The 16,836-nt window shown below is 36.4% G+C and overlaps 1 protein-coding gene across 1 annotated transcript in view; it reads right to left on the reverse strand.

The window, feature by feature from the left end:
• TARBP1 (TAR (HIV-1) RNA binding protein 1) overlaps positions 1-16,836 on the reverse strand; it is a gene marked incomplete at its 5' end in the record, with an annotated part of 38,657 nt that extends 21,821 nt beyond the window's left edge. Inside the window, 12 exons of the mRNA XM_026844582.1 lie at positions 1,125-1,222; positions 4,402-4,577; positions 4,885-4,981; positions 6,687-6,825; positions 8,589-8,678; positions 9,498-9,594; positions 10,658-10,793; positions 12,045-12,142; positions 13,534-13,586; positions 14,705-14,853; positions 15,718-15,787; positions 16,669-16,836. Of these exons, the coding sequence (XP_026700383.1) occupies positions 1,125-1,222; positions 4,402-4,577; positions 4,885-4,981; positions 6,687-6,825; positions 8,589-8,678; positions 9,498-9,594; positions 10,658-10,793; positions 12,045-12,142; positions 13,534-13,586; positions 14,705-14,853; positions 15,718-15,787; positions 16,669-16,836 (1,371 nt within the window). The remainder of the gene's footprint in view (positions 1-1,124; positions 1,223-4,401; positions 4,578-4,884; positions 4,982-6,686; positions 6,826-8,588; positions 8,679-9,497; positions 9,595-10,657; positions 10,794-12,044; positions 12,143-13,533; positions 13,587-14,704; positions 14,854-15,717; positions 15,788-16,668) is intronic.

Consider the following 16,836-nt stretch of genomic DNA (forward strand, 5'->3'; position numbering starts at 1 on the left):
ACACATTCTTTCCTTTCCCCACCAATTTACAGAGTTGTTTCACTATGCCAAATACAAGAAGCAAATTTGACTTCTGTTCATTGTCATTTCTGCACAGCTGTCCATGTACCTTTCTCCATGAATCCTAAACTAGTTTTCTTTTCTAAACTCACTATTCATTAAATAATTCTAAAAATGCCACTTTTTATTTTGTCTATCTCCCTGTTACAGTCACTTCCTTTCCAATCTTCCTGGTCTTCTCCTTTTTTCCTAACAGTCTATCCACACCATCTACTGAATTAACAATTTTAAGCTGATGTCTTCTATTTAAATCTCTGTTTTGATTTTCTCCCTTTTATGATACAAAATTAAAGGCGCCAGAATTAAAGGTCACAACTGAAAGAAGTGTGAAGATCTTACAACTTTACATTTTCTCTTACTCCGTGTCCTTTTCTTGAAACTTCAAAACTATTTGTACCTTGCTTTCAAAGTTCCTACTTCACACTTCATTGAGCTTTTGAGAATTAGCCTTCTTTTCAGCTTCCATCAATCCCACTTTCTCAAATCTGTTTTCTTCCAACACCATTCTCCTCATCAACACTACATTCTAATTGCCTTTTCTCCATCTGGAAACATCCGTAAATGTTTTGCTTTACATGTCTTGTGTCTTTTTATTTATATATGACTTGAAAGCTCTTTAGAGAAGGAAACACACACCATCTCTCTCTCTAAAAAGTACTGCAGTTCTTTGATACATTCAACAGGGTATTTGTAAAAAAGTCAAACTCCTCTACCATCAAGTCACTTTGCTTAAAAAGTCACAGGTTTCTTTGCGATATAAACGTAAACAGCAATGAGCAGACAGTGGAAGACAGTCTAATAAAGATGTTAATGAAGCTGAGTACTAAAAGTCTCCAACTGTACTAGTAGAGATGATACAGCATGATGTGATGCTCATGATTTCTTACTACACAATACACTTTTTTTTTCCCCTGTATTTTTACTGTGTCCATTCAAAAAGTTGACCAAAGTGTTTCTATGCAAACACCTTCTAGGTGTTAACAGATTTGATAAAATTAGAAACACTGGTAAATCAACCTGAAAAGCAAAATCACACCGAAGTATGTCTTATAATAATTACTTACAGTGCTTAATTCATTTGCAGTAAGTCGTCGGAGAACAAAAGCAAGAATACTCTCCACTGTTATCATGAGAGATTTCCAGATAAAAAACAAAACCCTATCTGTGAGAAGAGAAAAAAAATGTATTAACATACAATTTCCTTAAGAAATGTATTCTATTGACTGCTTTAATTAAGTTAGAGAGTCAAAGTTATACAGTAGTAAGTATTCAAATACCTAAAACTACCTTAAAACTGCTCTGTACTCTTTAGCAGTGTCAGCCATAGGGCTGAAAGAATAAAACCAGATGATATTCTTTCCTGAGATTTATCATGAATTAGTGAATCAAAAACCACACAGGACCAGAATATCAAAGCATAGTTTTCCAACTTTTAATGCACATTTTCATCCTATTCCCAACTCTCTGCACAAAGAGCTTAATGATTTTACTCTTTAATAAAGAACGAGTCTCCATATCCAGCAAATTGCATGTGAGAAAAATGCAGTTATCCATTTCTAATATGTACAGAAGCTAAAACCCTTTTTTGTTTGGTTGTTGGGTTGGGGGTTTTTTCTGTTTAGAAATAATTCAGCTTTGGATACAGAGTAATCTTGCAAGATTTTGGTTATGTAGCTTCCTGGCTTAACACTGTAAACAAAAGCACAAGGTTGTAACACCACATGCAATACCTTCTCTAAGAAAAGTCTAGACTACAAAGTATATCATGTGCATATCATTTCATAAACAAAAACCACCAAGTTTATTAAACAAGGCAGGTAGGTCACTGGTAAAACTAACTATAAACACACTTCAATTTGTAATTCAAGGGTAAGGGCTTGCTGAAAGCCAAAGAAATAACGTATCAATATGAAAATGGAGTTAAAATACTCTGCATGATCATGCTGTTCTAAAAGTATCAGTCATTAGTTTCAGTATTTAGGAGTTAACCAGAGGTTATAGCTGTTGTTTTTTTCTGGAGTTGACCCCAAGTTACACTTCATGTAATGAAATTATTATGAAATGGAAGACCTTCACAAGGTAGAAATATAAAGGGACATACTTCCAGAAGTTCCAAATCTGTATGGTACTTACTTTCAGTGTTCTTTATTAAAATGGCTCATTAGACTATATTTCCAATCCTTATTTTGTTTACAACAAACAGTTTAACTATGTCAGATTATGACCACATTTCATCATAAAACTCAAATCACTAAAACATCTGCAATTAAAACTCAGAAATTCTTCAGATAAACAAGTTGGACATAAAATCCAATTCATTATCAGCGGCTCTGATAACACTATCAAAAAAAAAAAATCAGCAAAAGCCTACTGTTTAAAATAGTGAAGTCTAACAATAGTACAGACAGCAAGACCTGTAGAAAAATGCTGCTGATTTCAGCATGCATTTCAGACATGTCTGTCCCCATTAAATAAAACACTCCCCAATTGTTATTATTTCTGTTTTACAAGCTTAAAATTCCTTCTTCTCCCCTCCGATTTTATTATTTTCCATTTGACAGACAGGACTTTTCACCTCCTGTTTAATCAACACAGAAGTAAAACTTCTGTATTGTACAGTATTACTCTTCCTGCCCCTCAATGCAGTCAACTCACAGCTGCAGAAACAAGATTTATTACTTGGCTCTCCTCTGAAGGAAGAAGCAGCACAAAAACACTGTAGGAAATAATGTAAGGAAAGAAAATAATCCTTGTTTAATTTAACACAAAAATACATAATATTACAAGTTCAATTCTGAAAGCCTCCTGGAAGACTCTACTGATGATGAGCTGGACTGGAATACCTGTGGGTTGTTCAGACTGATGGAGACACTGTGATGCTCAGCCCTGCCATACCTTAAGAACTCTATTAGCAGAACTTAACATGCCAAGTAAGGCATCAAAATTCTCAAAGCAGGAGCAATCCATTACACCCACATTTACAAGCACATAAGGAAATAAGGCACACAAGGAAATTTAATTTAGACAGTTCAACTCTAGATACTAAAAACCTAATATGCAATCCCATCCGTTTTGTAGGGTTCTGCTTCAGGCTTGTAGCCTCGAGCTGTAGACTGAAGGCACACTGGCAGTTGGGGCACATCTTCCAGTTTAGTTTCATTTGAAGGAATCCACTTCAGCAGTCAGAGACCATCGCACAATAAGATCTTTAACAACCTGCATAATTAGTGCCTAATATTTCAGTCAAACAGCTAAAATTCAAGAGGGGGGGGGCCTGAATGTATAAAGCACATTTTAAAATGGGGGTAAGAATTTACTTCAGGGCAGCATTTAGACATCTTTATAAAACTTGGATGCAGAACCTGAAATAATTACTTTCTTTTCCACATCTGTGGCCCCCACTCCAAAACTACTCTTGTATTCCATGTTACAAAAACACTGAAAAAAAAATCCAAAAATAATCTGGGGAAGCATAAACTAAACACCAAGATCCCTCTTATTCCAGTTCAGCATACTAATTAATGAAAGTAATACTGCAAATTTCAATTTGCTCTCAGGTAAAAAAAAAATGTAGGTCTATTCTGGTTACAAACTGAACAAGTTCCCACAAAAGGAGTAGTAAGGACTCCATAGCTTTTGTTCAGACTCTCCTGAAAGGTCTACAAGTTAAAGTGCTCAACCTGTGGAGGGCCAAAACTCACAGAAAGTCAGATCAGCAGGCTTGTGCTTAAGTGGGCACCTCTTACCTCCTTTCTTCTAACCAAGGTCAAACTAAAGCAAGTCAGTTAAGCACGCCTACTGAAATCATGCCTAATACTGTGAAATATCAGAGACATCCTGTCTTTTGCAGTCTAAAGAGTGTTAGTTGAACAAAATTACCTAACAGTCAACTCAGAAAACAGTATGTCCACTTCATGCCCTCAGGAAAAGCTCTGGCTGAATGTGTGGCCACTAAGCAGGTTAGACAGGGTTTATGCACTTTCTGAAGTGTCTAAATGATTTATGGAATCCATATGTTGGCAAACAACAGGCCTATAAATAACTAACGCAATCACACTCCCCAGATCTTAACTAACTGCTATTCTAATCCTAATAAACAACAATTGCTTTATCAGAAGGCTTATATTTTCAAATTCCCAGTCCTTGGGACACCTTCAGAAGAGCTACTCTAAGACTGGACCCAAGCTCAATTTCATTACAGATATGCCAGATTGTCAACTTTTACATTTACCACTTCTAGGCTAGTATTAATTTGACAACATAGCCTTAAAACAGTAAGTACTTTAGTTTAAGTTAGACTATAATTAATATAAGACACAGTATACTGAAGATATCACTAACCATCTTGCGTATTGGAACATTTTAACGAACGGGTCTGCAATAACTTCAAGAGAAGCTGTAGGCTTTTATCTGTTTTCAGTGTTGGTATGTAAGCATTACTGCCCAGTTTCATCAAGACATCCAGAAGAGGGTTCAAGAAAGCCTCTAGTTCAATCCATTCTATGTTGCTTTTTCCACTACACAAAAACAAAAATTAAAAAGAAAGTCTTCTTCTGAGTATCTTCCTTAAGTGCTGAAGTCACTTATGGAAATAAATAGGACACATGTTTCCAAGTCACTCAAGTATCTTTAGAAATGTTACCCAGTATGTTTGCAACAACAGTTGGACAAGGTCTAAGGAATGATCAGGCTGACCAAAAGTCCACAGAGAAAAACAGACAGCTTCCTGACTTGATCAGGCTTCTACCAGATCCTTCAGGAATGAGGGATTGAAAAGAGAGAGAAAAAGGGAGAGAAGTGTAAAATAAGATACTTCATACTTACCTGTGTTTATTCCTCATCTGCTCCACATCTGCAGCCAACAGAATCATTGTTGCGACAAGCTTAGCTTCAAACCAGTCAGGCATAAAGCAATTTTCTCCTGATTAAAGATATTTTAAGGTTTCCACAGTATTTAAAAAATACTTCATATTAATTTTTAAAACTTTGGTTTAATAACATCAAAATAAATTAGTAGTATAACAATTAATTCTAGCAAGAATATTACTAGGGGTTTTTTTGCATTCTTTCTTCTAGATATAAACTAAACTCAAACAAAATTGCTTTTCCTCTAACCCTCAAAGAGGGTAATTTCATTGGCGTCTATGCTGAAATCATCTATAGGTGTTACGTAGTAGCTCCCAATAGACTTTTCTACTGCTTTTAAAAATACATTAGCATATTTAAATGAAGTAAACCAATAACATCATTCCACTGTGCTTCATCAGAAATATCAGCTGTGATTTTGACTAGCTAATAGTTACACAGAGAACTGAAACTATTCTGTCAAAAGGAAATTTTTAAAAAAACTAACTGAAGTTTCTCTTTTCATCAATCTTTTATGCAGGACTACACCTTTGTACTTACAAAATTATTTATTAAATAGTAGTACATAAGTTGGTTTTAGGGTTTTTTCACTGATATGTTTTGGGATTTGGGAATTTAGAAAGCAAAACACACTCTGAAGGTCTGGTTCAAGCAACAATATCCAGCTGATTTTTTCCTCCACAGAGCTGCTTATAAGGTAAGATTCATATCAAGCCAGGAAATTACAAACATCACTTTTTAGAAGTGAAACACAGATGTTTACCATGGAATGACAGATATTACAGACCAAGGACTAAACAAACATTTCAGGAAGGAGAGAAGATCTGCCAAATTTTATAGCACAGCATTTACCTTAGAGAATCACAGACAAAATTTGCTTTTAACTTCTCTGACAATTAGACAATCAAGTGAAGTTTCCTGGGCTGCAGGAAGTTTCAAAGCTATTTATCATTACCAAATTCTGCCCTAGCTTTTTATCTCCTATAGGTATACTATTTAAAAAGCATTCGGTTTTGAATTTTGACATTATAAATCTATAGAAAATTCACTACAATTGCAGTACTTAAGTAGCAAATGAGTGCGTGCCACACAAAGTATTCAAAAAATCAATTTGCCATTCCTTTCAATGTATCTGAAAGAAAACTCTAAACTGAAGTTATAATCATTTAAAATGTGGCAGTAACCAAAGGAGTCTTCAAAATTTATTTGTAGATTTATATAGCGTACAAAGAACCTTCCCTGGTTATAACACATGGCAACTCATCTGCTGCAAGTGGTCCAAGATCAAAAGAACATCACTACACAGGAAGGTGTGTAGTGAGGTGCCAAGATGGCTAACTATACGGCATCTCTCTTTATAAAAACACTCAGCCATTTTACAATGCTCTGCTGAGAAAAGACTACAGAATGTGTATCTATACACATGCCCTTCTGCTTTCCTCTGCCCCCATACTCCAGCATTTTCAGGCACCACCAAAAGAATAACAAAAGAAATCTAATGGACAAGCATCTGTGCAGCATTGAAACTGAATATTAAGGCTTAACTTTCAATTAAGGACCGTAGGACTGTATTTTATGAAGGAAAACTGGAATTAGAAAATAAAGTTCAAACTTAAGAATAAGGAATACCACAAATTATGTAGAATTTGAATAGTACAACATAAATAAACAAGCAACTCCTCTAAAATCCAAGGATTGCTGTAAATTTTTTGTTTAAATTATCTTCAAAATCTTTTTTTATTAATAAGCATTTAACTTACTTTCAGATGCTGGTGTCTTAAGGTAATCTCCCACAAGACTGCATACATATTGACATAATGATGATGTCTCTTGATGTTCAAAATCAGAGGTTACAGACTTTCTGAAGCATCTGTCATTCACTTGCAACCAACTGCAAAGCTAAATTAAAAACAGTATGTTACTAAACTACATCTGCCAGCTGTGCACTGACATTAACAACGTAACAGCAGCACACTAAAGCACTGTTAAACACAAGCTGTTACATCAACAAATCCTCACTGTGACAGGTGTTCACTGGAGCTACCTTGAGGCTTAGCAAACTATTTCCTTCTAATATAGAAAAATGTTCTTCCAGAGAGTAATTCAGATCACTCAAAGAGATCGTTAGTACCAACATAAGAAAAAAATACTGGTATGAATATAAGAAAAAACAAGCAAGACTGGTAAAAATTTCCTGATCTCAAAAGGGCTTTGCACAGTTGAGTGTTATCTAGTGAGGCCTACATTTATATTTTTTTTTTTACACTTTTATGCCAAAAATGAATGGAATAAGATGTACAGTATAACTAAACAAGAGGACACTATGCAAAAAATAATTTTCATCATTATATTGCTGTACAACTAACCAAAAGTTATGGCCATGTGTTCAGCTGGCTACAATATATCCTATATACAAAATTATTTCTTTGAACTGTTTTTTCACAGCATTTTGCATCTTGCAAAGACATAAGACATATATCCTGCAGAAATTTGAAATTTAAAATTTACGATCTCCCTCTACAGTCTAGGCACATTTTTCCCTTTGAGAGCACCCTGTTATTTCTGCCAGTGCTGGGTTCATCCAAACAACGTAAAATCAAGAGGCAGCTCTTACATATTTCTTTTAGCCCATATACTGGCCAATTCAGGAGAGTCTCAGGATCCATACTATCTTGGACAGTAATTTCAAAACTAAAAGAAAGGGAAAACATGCACCATACTAGCAAACTATCCCTCTAAAGACAGAACAAAATAATGTTCTTTTCCATCAAATAAAATTTTACAACAGATAGTTGAGGGGAAATGAGGGGGAAGTAGCCATTAAGAAAATATAGATAACAGACAAAAATAACTGCCTGCAAAATCCAATGAGCAAGAACAGTTCCAGCTGAGGACGTTACATCGTTAATAGAAGAGAGAAAAGCTCAGGTTGTGTCCCTGTGGATTCTATAGGTGCCCTGCTTTGCACTCTCTCCATGAAGTCACCAACCATGTAAAGGAGTGAGCATGAATCCCTAACAGGAGAGGTTACAGATACGAGTACAGTGTTACTAATAGCAATTTTAGTACCTACAATCATGGCAAAGGATGCAGAACTCCAGGACTGTGATGAACACACATAAGTCTCTTAAAATGACCAGTAGTCAGGGACCAAAAGTCTGAGTAAGACCTGATTCTGATTTGCATTTCAACATGGTCACAACACAACAATGCAACACCAAGAGGAACTCTAGGAAACACAACAAAATGCCACGTACAAGCTCTGAGGGAGTTCAAAAAGACCTCCGCCTCAAGAAACAGCTTTTTCTTCTGCAGAACTGAGAATTTCTGCATGTATAGAAAAAAAAAAAGTCTTTATTTTTCTCCCCTCCCACCTTACCCTATCTCAAACCACCTTGGAATTCTTCCACTTTGAATCTGCTTAATAATTTGTTTAGGACTAGCATTAACACCTCTATAGCATTACAAAGAAAGTCTTCACACTTCGCTTTCAAGTGAAACATAAATCCATCAGGACTCCACATACAGAAATTCCAAAGCGTACCCATGCAAAAGTAACTAACCATTTAAATACTAAAGTAGCAATAATAAAACATGGATTAGTATAAGTATTAAAAAATGTTTGGTGAATAATGTCTGGTGAAACCAGATTCAGTTCTCACCTCCATCCATAACATAGTATCTCTTCTTAGGGACTCCTCTGGTCTAAGGGACAGAAGAAAGCTTGAAACTTCTGGGAGGGACACTTTCTCCTGAAGACATTAATCAAGATACAATAGTTGCCAACAGATTATGAAACAGATAGCATCTATATAACAATTCAAGAAGTTTGCTGTCATCTGGCAAAAGTTTCAGAAAAAGAAATCAACTTCTTCCTTTCCATGACACAGACCCATTTTTGCCTCTTTCAGACCAACTTATCTTTACCAAGGAACACAATTTAATTTTTCCCAAGTATTAAAAATTGATCTGAAAGTTAATGAATTACTAGAAGAACGGTGCTACTCACTGATGACATCTTTTAATTAAATATACATAAGTCACTAATAAGTACTGTACAAGTTTATAGCCATAACATACAACATAGAAGATGGTCTACTCTAGAAAGCGAGTATAAGAAAACCAATACATGAATACTTTGAATACTGAATAATTAAGGTCTTGCTATTTTAACAAAAATGGTAGTTTTATCATTGGTATTATGAATTATTTTATTCTCTTAGTTATTTCAGGCAAGTCTATTTAGTTTCTATCTGTTAAAACTTGAGTTTATACTATGGATATCATAATAAGATACTGTTCCGTAACTACCATATGAAAACCCTACAAGAAAACATCAATTAATAAAAGGTAATGAAAAAAATACATCTTATGAAAACCAAAGTTAAAAGAAGCACACCCATATCTAAATAGCACAATTTTTAAGTAGTTACGATCAAAAAATGCAAACTCAGCAAAATCAGCTGTTCCATGTTGATTTTAGCTATTTTTTTGAATACTGCTTCCCCTATAAGTGTCTGTATATTTCTACTACACCAGAAAGAACAAGACCACACCAAAACCAAACTCACCACATCTGTCAAATGCATAGTTGCTTGAAGAAGATAGCACTGAGCCGCTCCACGCAACAAAATCTGATGTGTAATCATAGTACACTTCAGGACATCTCTGGAAAGAGGAAAAATATGCACCGTAGAAAGCACATGTGAACTTATGAAGTTTAAATATTTTCATGCATTTGCTAATTATTAATCATTTTCAATGTATTAGATTGTATTTAACAAACATATTCTACTAAGTATAACACAATCATTGCCTGATCAGACAGCATACAATCCAGAACCAAGACTACTGCTATATATACTTTCAAATAAGGATACTAAAACTTGGATAAGCATATGCCTGACAAAATAAAAACCACGGCTGAGGGCAGGGGGGCAGAACAAAACCAAATTAAAGGAACAATACCCATAAGCACCTAAGTTCAAACTGGTAATTTAATATTTAGATTTCTGTCTGTAGCAAATGCAGAAATAAAGTATGTTTGCCATCAAATTCTCACTCTAGCACAAAACTGAAAGAAACCTTCATCAATCTTCTGTCAGCAGAGGTGTGTCAACTTTTTTTTGCCTTTATTTTTTTGGTAAACTACTTTTATCCAATACTTCTTCAACCACCACTATGATTTTATGTCAAAGCTCCATTTGATTAAATTGGGAGTAATGACTGATGTTTAGTGGCTCTAGGAAGTGAAAGCAGATAGGAAACATCAGTGTGATTATCAGTGTGATTAAGGACAACACACATGCCAAGAACTTTTATCTAGCCTTTTATTCAGAAGTCTTTCAGTTTTCAGTTTTGTGGGCTATCCCCTGATATATACTCAACTGCCATTAAACAAGGTTTTAATATAATTAGAAGAAAAGGAAGAACTCTGATATATATTGGTTAGGAAGCATGGGAAAAAGGACCAGGAAAAAATGATGCCAAAAAAGAAGCAATGACAAAGGTCTGGAATGCAACACACTCATTTAAGTCATGCAGAGATATAAATACATTGGTTGTTAAATTGCTTTCCTCTGTGAATTAGGCATAAAGGAATCTTCCATTCCCATACACAACCATCACATCCTCCCAGAAGTAACAAACATAAGAATTAAGTCCTGGTTCTACAGATGTTAAGCACATTTTTTTAGAAGTCTGCAAGAGCACAACGCAGTGTACATTTTACCTTAAAGCATGAAGTCCTTCAGCACCCAGTACTTTACACGCAGGGATACATGCAAGAGCCATGGAAAGAAACAAAATGGGAACGGCACACCAGTGCCTACTTGTCATCTTCTGAATAAATTTTAGCAGGAAACTACCTTAAAAGTAAACAAAACAAACAATACAGAATGATTTCTTGTTCTCCAAAGCATTTAAATGACATGGACTCCAGCGAAAGAGTGTTATGATCATTTCTGAAAATTAAATGAAAGACAACATTAGAATTTCCTAATTATTTCAATGAAGAAAGTACATTCCAAAGAAGTCTGTCAGTAAGGTAATATGATAAGGAGATAACCAGAAATAAACTTGAGTTTAGCTTTGGTGATCTACACTAATCACCATAACCAGTGTTGGAATTTTAACTCTGATTGTTTCAAGCACTGGACAATGCCTTTTCTAAGCTGCTACTCAGTCCATTTGATGGCAGACCGAAGTACATGGCAATTCAACCAGACTAATAGATGATGGCACAGCCAAAGCAAGACGCAACAAGACACCACAGCTACAATCTGTAAAAGCACGTTACCCAGTCTCAGAGTTGCTAATCACAGACCCTCCATTTTGTGATAAAATATATGACTTGAGACAGGGCAGAGAAATAGGACACCTAAGGCATTAGAAACATGGAAGGTATTTCCTACCAGAATATGTACCTGTAGATACATGGTACTGAACAGAGACTGTTCTATCCTTATTTAATCCAATTAAACCAGATATAAAATGCTGGTCTGTCAAAGGTTGCTCCTTCTTTTCAGCCTACACTAACACCAACATTTGGAACAATCTCAGAAATCTTCCTCCATCCAACCTTACAATAAAAGAATCCTTATTCAGCTTCTGCTTTAGCATTGGGACTGGCTCTTTTGAATGACTAACTACACAGGTTGTGACTTACATTAAAAAACTTCAGACTTATGTGCCAAACAAACCCAAGCAAAAAAAAAACCTCACACCAAGACCTCCAAAACAAACAAACAAAAAAATAGTTCTAAAGATTTTGCTCAGCACAGTATTATCTACACTGACAAAGAAAAAAGAATCTGCAAATACTGTTCACCTTCAGAACTTAAGAGTTAGTCTGTTGGGTTTTTTTTTTCATTAAAAAAGTAAGTCTGCTCCAGTGTGCCCCTAAAATAATTTTGTAGCTTAATACTGCAGCATCCCTCAAAGCCTCTGAAGACCTCTCTTTCCTCTGGAAACTCCACTGCCACAAGTAGAACTATTCTTTTTTTCTCTCAGTGTAGAAAAATAGTGGTAAAAGTTTACATGAGATACAGAAAACCGGTCCATAGTTTTTCTTTGGTTCCTGTATTTTAAAAAAAGATAAAGGTGAAACTGAAACATACCTTTTTCTTCCTCTGGAAGAAGCATGACATACGTAGCCAAAAATTTCTGTAGCCTCGTTCCCAAAGGAGGACAGGCTCCCATTAACTGACCTGGTGTCCTGTTGGGTTTTAAAACATCAAATACACAACTGGCATGTTAACAGCTACAAGTAGGATTGCCCCTAAACAAAAACAAAGTTCAGTTCAGTGGTTAATTCACTGCAGAGACTGCTCCAACAGGCCATAGAGATGGCAGTACATCAGTTTGAATCCTCCACATATCCCAATATTCCAACAGCAAACACACAAAGGATGGAGACAGTCACAACAGCATCACTCTCCCTGGCCACCTACAAGGACTTGGTGGTGGCACACTCCAGCATTCAAGCACAGCCTCAAGTTACTTAGGATTGACAGCATCTCACACTAAGCCCACAGCCGCTGTCCTTTCAACCCCGTGCCCACACCCACAGAATGACATGGGCCTGCAAGGAGCAGGTTGCCAAGACCCATAGGACAAGATCAGTTGCATGCAGTGGAAATGCAACCAGCCTGATTTGGAGAACAGCAAAGACAAGCTACCTACACAAGCCTGCTAGGGAGCAAGATTATAAAGTCAGTATAAAGAAAAGTACTGACCGGCACAGAAGGTTTTAAGTAAAGATGCAAGAAACACTCCATGAGACCAACAGAGACAACTTGTGTCTCACCAGAAGTCTCAGGATCTGGGCTATCAAGGATTAGCATCAGTCATGAGATTTTTACAGTTCTCTCTCATACAGCTTGACATTAATTGTAACATCTTTGTATATTCTTGATATACACAAACATGTACCCTCCTCTACATATACCAACACATTTTATCAAAAATATAGAAGCTAAGAAAGATTATGAAACATGGATTCAACACAGTTCTTAACATACACACCAAAACTCTCAGTACTCTCCATGCAACTAGCCCAAAGGACTGAATGCCATCACTACACTGAATATATAGCAACTTGCAACTCCTCAAACTTCTATCTGTTCTTTGTGTATTTTTGCCAAGGGAGGCCACTGTCATCTGTTGACCACAAATAATCTCCTGTGAAAAAGTATTCACTTCCCAAAAGATAATCAGACACTGCCAAAAAAAACCACTCGAACCAGTTATGAACTGGCAACAATCAAAGCAGCCCCTTTACTGTGTGTGGCAAGAATATGCGAAGGTAAAAAAAATACTCACTTCATTTCCAAATTAATACATCAACATCAGGTCCAAAATACACCCTTGAGGCATCCCTATGTTGCTATTACTAGGATTAAACTGAACCTACTTCATCTTACTTGCAGCCACCCACCTTTCCCAAAAAACTCCTTACCTGTCAGGAATTTTAGCAACACCATTTGTTTATTAATATGGTTTCATTTAACCAACATTTTACCCACATATTCTAACCAGTATTATTAAAATACATTTCCAACAACCAGTACATTTGGAAAAAAAAAAATAAAAAAATCAGTGGCTTACCTGCTATAGAGGGAACTTTCTGAGAGGGCATCCATTAATGGTCCAATAATAAACTGATAAAAGGAAACCAGAACAATAGCTAAATGTACACTTGTAAGACACTGTTACGTAGAGGCTAACCAGACTTATTTCATCTGAGAGATGAAGAGGACACTCTTGATAACTGTAAACAGTAGGAGCAAAAAAGGAGAGGAAGCTAAAGAGAAAGCAAAGCAGGAGAATAAACAAGCAAGTGATTTTTTCACCAGGTACATTTCACAGAGCACTGTGACAGGTGCAGGCAAATAAGAAATCCTTTGAGCAAACAGACAGAGAAAGGATATTTAAACAGGAAATAAAAGAAAGACTAGGGGCCAACACAGGTAGAAAGATTTAGGGTGTATTTTAAGGTTGACTGGATTTCAAGTTAGTCATCAATAGGCCGACCTAGTTTGTATAAATCAAAAACGTTAACCTCTAAGGGCAACACTCCTTCTATGAATGAGAGACGAAAGAAACAGTAGTATAATATAGATCATTCCTTACTAAGGAGTAGGTTGGTAGGGGAGTCAACCTACATATGACACTAATTAAAAAAAAAATAACTTTAAACTTACAGTATTTCTTCTCACATACAGAGTATTTTAAATTGTGTTTTTTAATGGGATACAGTAATATACCGATTACACTGGTATACAAAGACATTCACCTCCTCACAGGGTTATCAAGCAATGGATCTTCAAAATCCATCCTTGAGTAGTAGACAATATGCACAGACTTGAAGTCTGTTGACCAGGTGTATCCAAGACCCTGTTCAATCAATTAATATTAATTAATACTTTTGGAGAGATTCAGGAAGCTCTGAAAATCTGAAGCACCAATCACTCCTCTGAGAATTTCACTTCCGATAACACATCTCAATAAATTGGGAGCCAACTTTAATTAGAGAGCATTAGTTTGAAATATGGGAACAAATGACTGCACTCAAAAATGCATCCCCTCCAGCCTAGCCATTTTTCAAGTAATTATATATTTGATGCCACTTACAAATATTGCTATCACTTGCACACCTAAATAAGAGGGTATTTTTACAGACTGTGTCTAATTCCAACACTACTGAAGCAATTAGTGTTAACATCTATTACGAATTAGAACATCTGTTTGTTCTGGCAAGTAACGGTAATATCCTTACCTCCGAAAAACCAAGTGGATTTGGAAGATGCTTTGTTTCATAAAGCTCCAGAAAATGAAGAATGCCTTCCTTTGTCAATGTTTTATTCTCACTCTCAAACATTCGTTTATAAATGCACATGTGCCATGATGGGTGAAACAACCAACAACCTGTTACAAAAGCAAATTCTTCTAAATGACACAGAAATGACAGTAACACATTAACATACTAACACACAACATACTGACATTATGGACATCATCATCAACTCACAGGACGTTACAAAAAGACAATTATAGCTATCAGATTTGCACAAATACCCTGCTGCATCTCCAATATAAAAAAAAAAAAATTTACCATGGCTTTCAAAACCTACCTTCTATATTTTAGTAGATACAAACTAAAATGACTAACAAGTGCAAAATCCACATCCTTTTTCCTGCAACTCTCCTCATACCAACACTGTATTCACCTGCAGCACTTTCACATTAGTAGTCTTCCCACTTTACAGATCTCTTAACATCTTGCACTACCCAACTACACGGGGTCCATTTTGCCATACAGATGACATTACATCCTTCAAAATGTCTCAGCACTCATTTTATTTCTTCTCTTCCCGCTTCCAATAAGCTGGGGTTTTTTTTCCCCCCTTTTTACAGAGTTCTGCAGGTGACTTGGCTCATATGACCCACCCCAAGAATCTCTGGCTTTATTTTCACATTAGCTTAAGTAAAGCAGCACATAGGGGAAAAGGATGGTTTAGTTGAGTTTGCTGACAGAAAAAAATATTTCAAGATAACATAGTAAGCAGTAAGTGCCAGGATTTCTTCTTCTTGAAGCAGAGCAGTGTTGCCTGCATGTCTGTCGAGCAACCTATGCATATGGCAGACCCACAAAAACTGGAACAGCCATCCCGAAGACATGTAGTTTGAGAAACAAAACACGAGAAAAAGCTGCTACTAAAACAGAAGAAGAAAAAAAGTGACTGAACTGCCCAATATTTAGGAGGTATTCCAGAAAAAGTTATGTTTTACCTTTTTCCCCTGAAATAGCATGCTCATATAAACTGTTTAGTTTTGGTAATACCGGTTTTATAACATGGATCTGAAAGACAAAACAGATGCAATATATGTGGTCAGTTTCTCTCTCAAACCTAGGAACTGGTACTTATTCATGGGCTAGAACTTACTATTAATAGCATTAATATAGTAATTGACAATATAACTGCATTTGAATAAACCTGCAACGCCTGTGCAACTAACTGATCCCGGCACTGGGTGCGTAACACTCAATAGCAGTTTAGCACTGAAGAAAAACTCATACTTCCATGCTACTTAAGAACAATACTTCCTAATAACCAATCATTCTATTCACCAAAATTACAATAAGAAGAGCACAAATCTCTAAAATTAAACATTTTTGTAAATACTACTTCGTTACAGGACAATTACGTACAAATAAAATACCTACAAAGAGGTAGTCACAACTACTAGTTAACACCACAAGATGACACAACTACAGAAGCCTCAAGTCAACAGGAATCTTTATCCAAGTACACACTGGACGCCGAGTCAAACTCGGTATTTCCACCCAAGGCCACAAGCGCACACAGATATAGTCCCCCCTACCGAAAAGCGGCTATTGCGTGCAATAGCCCCATCTTCACTAAGACCCGGGGTTACCCGTGGTCTTGCAATAACCTGCAATCCAGGATTTTCCTTCTTAGTTCAATCCAGTGCTTTTAGCATAATTATTCCAAAAACAGAGGAGAGGTCTGAATTTATTCCAAATGGATTACAGACGTTGCATTTTAAATATCTGAAACTCGAAATAAAGATATCCCTGTTAATGCTTACTTGGATATGCTCAATCGCCAAAACTGGAAATATTTTCCGCCCCCCCCAAGTATATGTATTTACGCAGACGTACCAGAAGCGAGGTATCGCCTACACCGAGGACAAGCACAGATTTCCCAGCGCTCCTACCTGGTTTCCTTCCAAAGTTTCCATGATCAAGATGTAAGTTTCCCAGAACTGCAGGAGCTTCTCGTTCTTCTCAGCTGACCACCAGAAGAGGCTCGGCTCTAGCAGAAGAACACCCCAAGAGAAGGAAGGGGGGGCGGCTGCCTCCCGGCCGGGCTGGCGCCGCGCCCC

This window comes from Athene cunicularia, assembly GCF_003259725.1.
Source record: "Athene cunicularia isolate RWA chromosome 3 unlocalized genomic scaffold, athCun1 chr3_part1, whole genome shotgun sequence".
NCBI lineage: Eukaryota > Metazoa > Chordata > Aves > Strigiformes > Strigidae > Athene > Athene cunicularia.